A 398-nucleotide genomic window follows, 5' to 3' on the forward strand; every position below is an offset into this window, starting at 1 on the left:
ACACACACACACACACACACACACACACACACACACACACACACATGCAAGCATATGCATAAACACAAATGTAGATATATACCCTCGTATATATGCACATACATATACTTACTTGTTCATCCTCCTCTTCTTCCTCCTCATCATCCTCAGTGCGTGACTTCTTTTTCTTCTTTGCTTTCATATTCCTGCGTTTAACAGCTTCTTTCTGTGATGGTTTTGGTAGGGTCACATGATGTAGGATTGTCGACATGTGGTATTGTACATATGTTTTAGTGTGGTGTTGGCACAGCGATGAGGAAAATAAATGAAAAAATATTAAACATTTAAAGCAATACAAAAAAGTATATATAATATTTACCCCCCTCTCTCTCTCTCTCTCTATATATATATATATATAT

The 398-nt window shown here is 35.7% G+C and overlaps 1 protein-coding gene across 5 annotated transcripts in view; it reads right to left on the reverse strand.

The window, feature by feature from the left end:
- The window catches only part of LOC106876947 (coiled-coil and C2 domain-containing protein 2A), a 44,119-nt gene that overhangs the window by 24,237 nt on the left and 19,484 nt on the right, over positions 1 to 398 (reverse strand). For all 5 annotated transcript variants that reach the window (XM_052975371.1, XM_052975372.1, XM_014925715.2 and 2 more), the window contains exon 20: positions 113 to 205. In XM_052975371.1, the coding sequence (XP_052831331.1) occupies positions 113 to 205 (93 nt within the window). The remainder of the gene's footprint in view (positions 1 to 112; positions 206 to 398) is intronic.

This window comes from Octopus bimaculoides, chromosome 21 (assembly GCF_001194135.2).
Source record: "Octopus bimaculoides isolate UCB-OBI-ISO-001 chromosome 21, ASM119413v2, whole genome shotgun sequence".
NCBI lineage: Eukaryota > Metazoa > Mollusca > Cephalopoda > Octopoda > Octopodidae > Octopus > Octopus bimaculoides.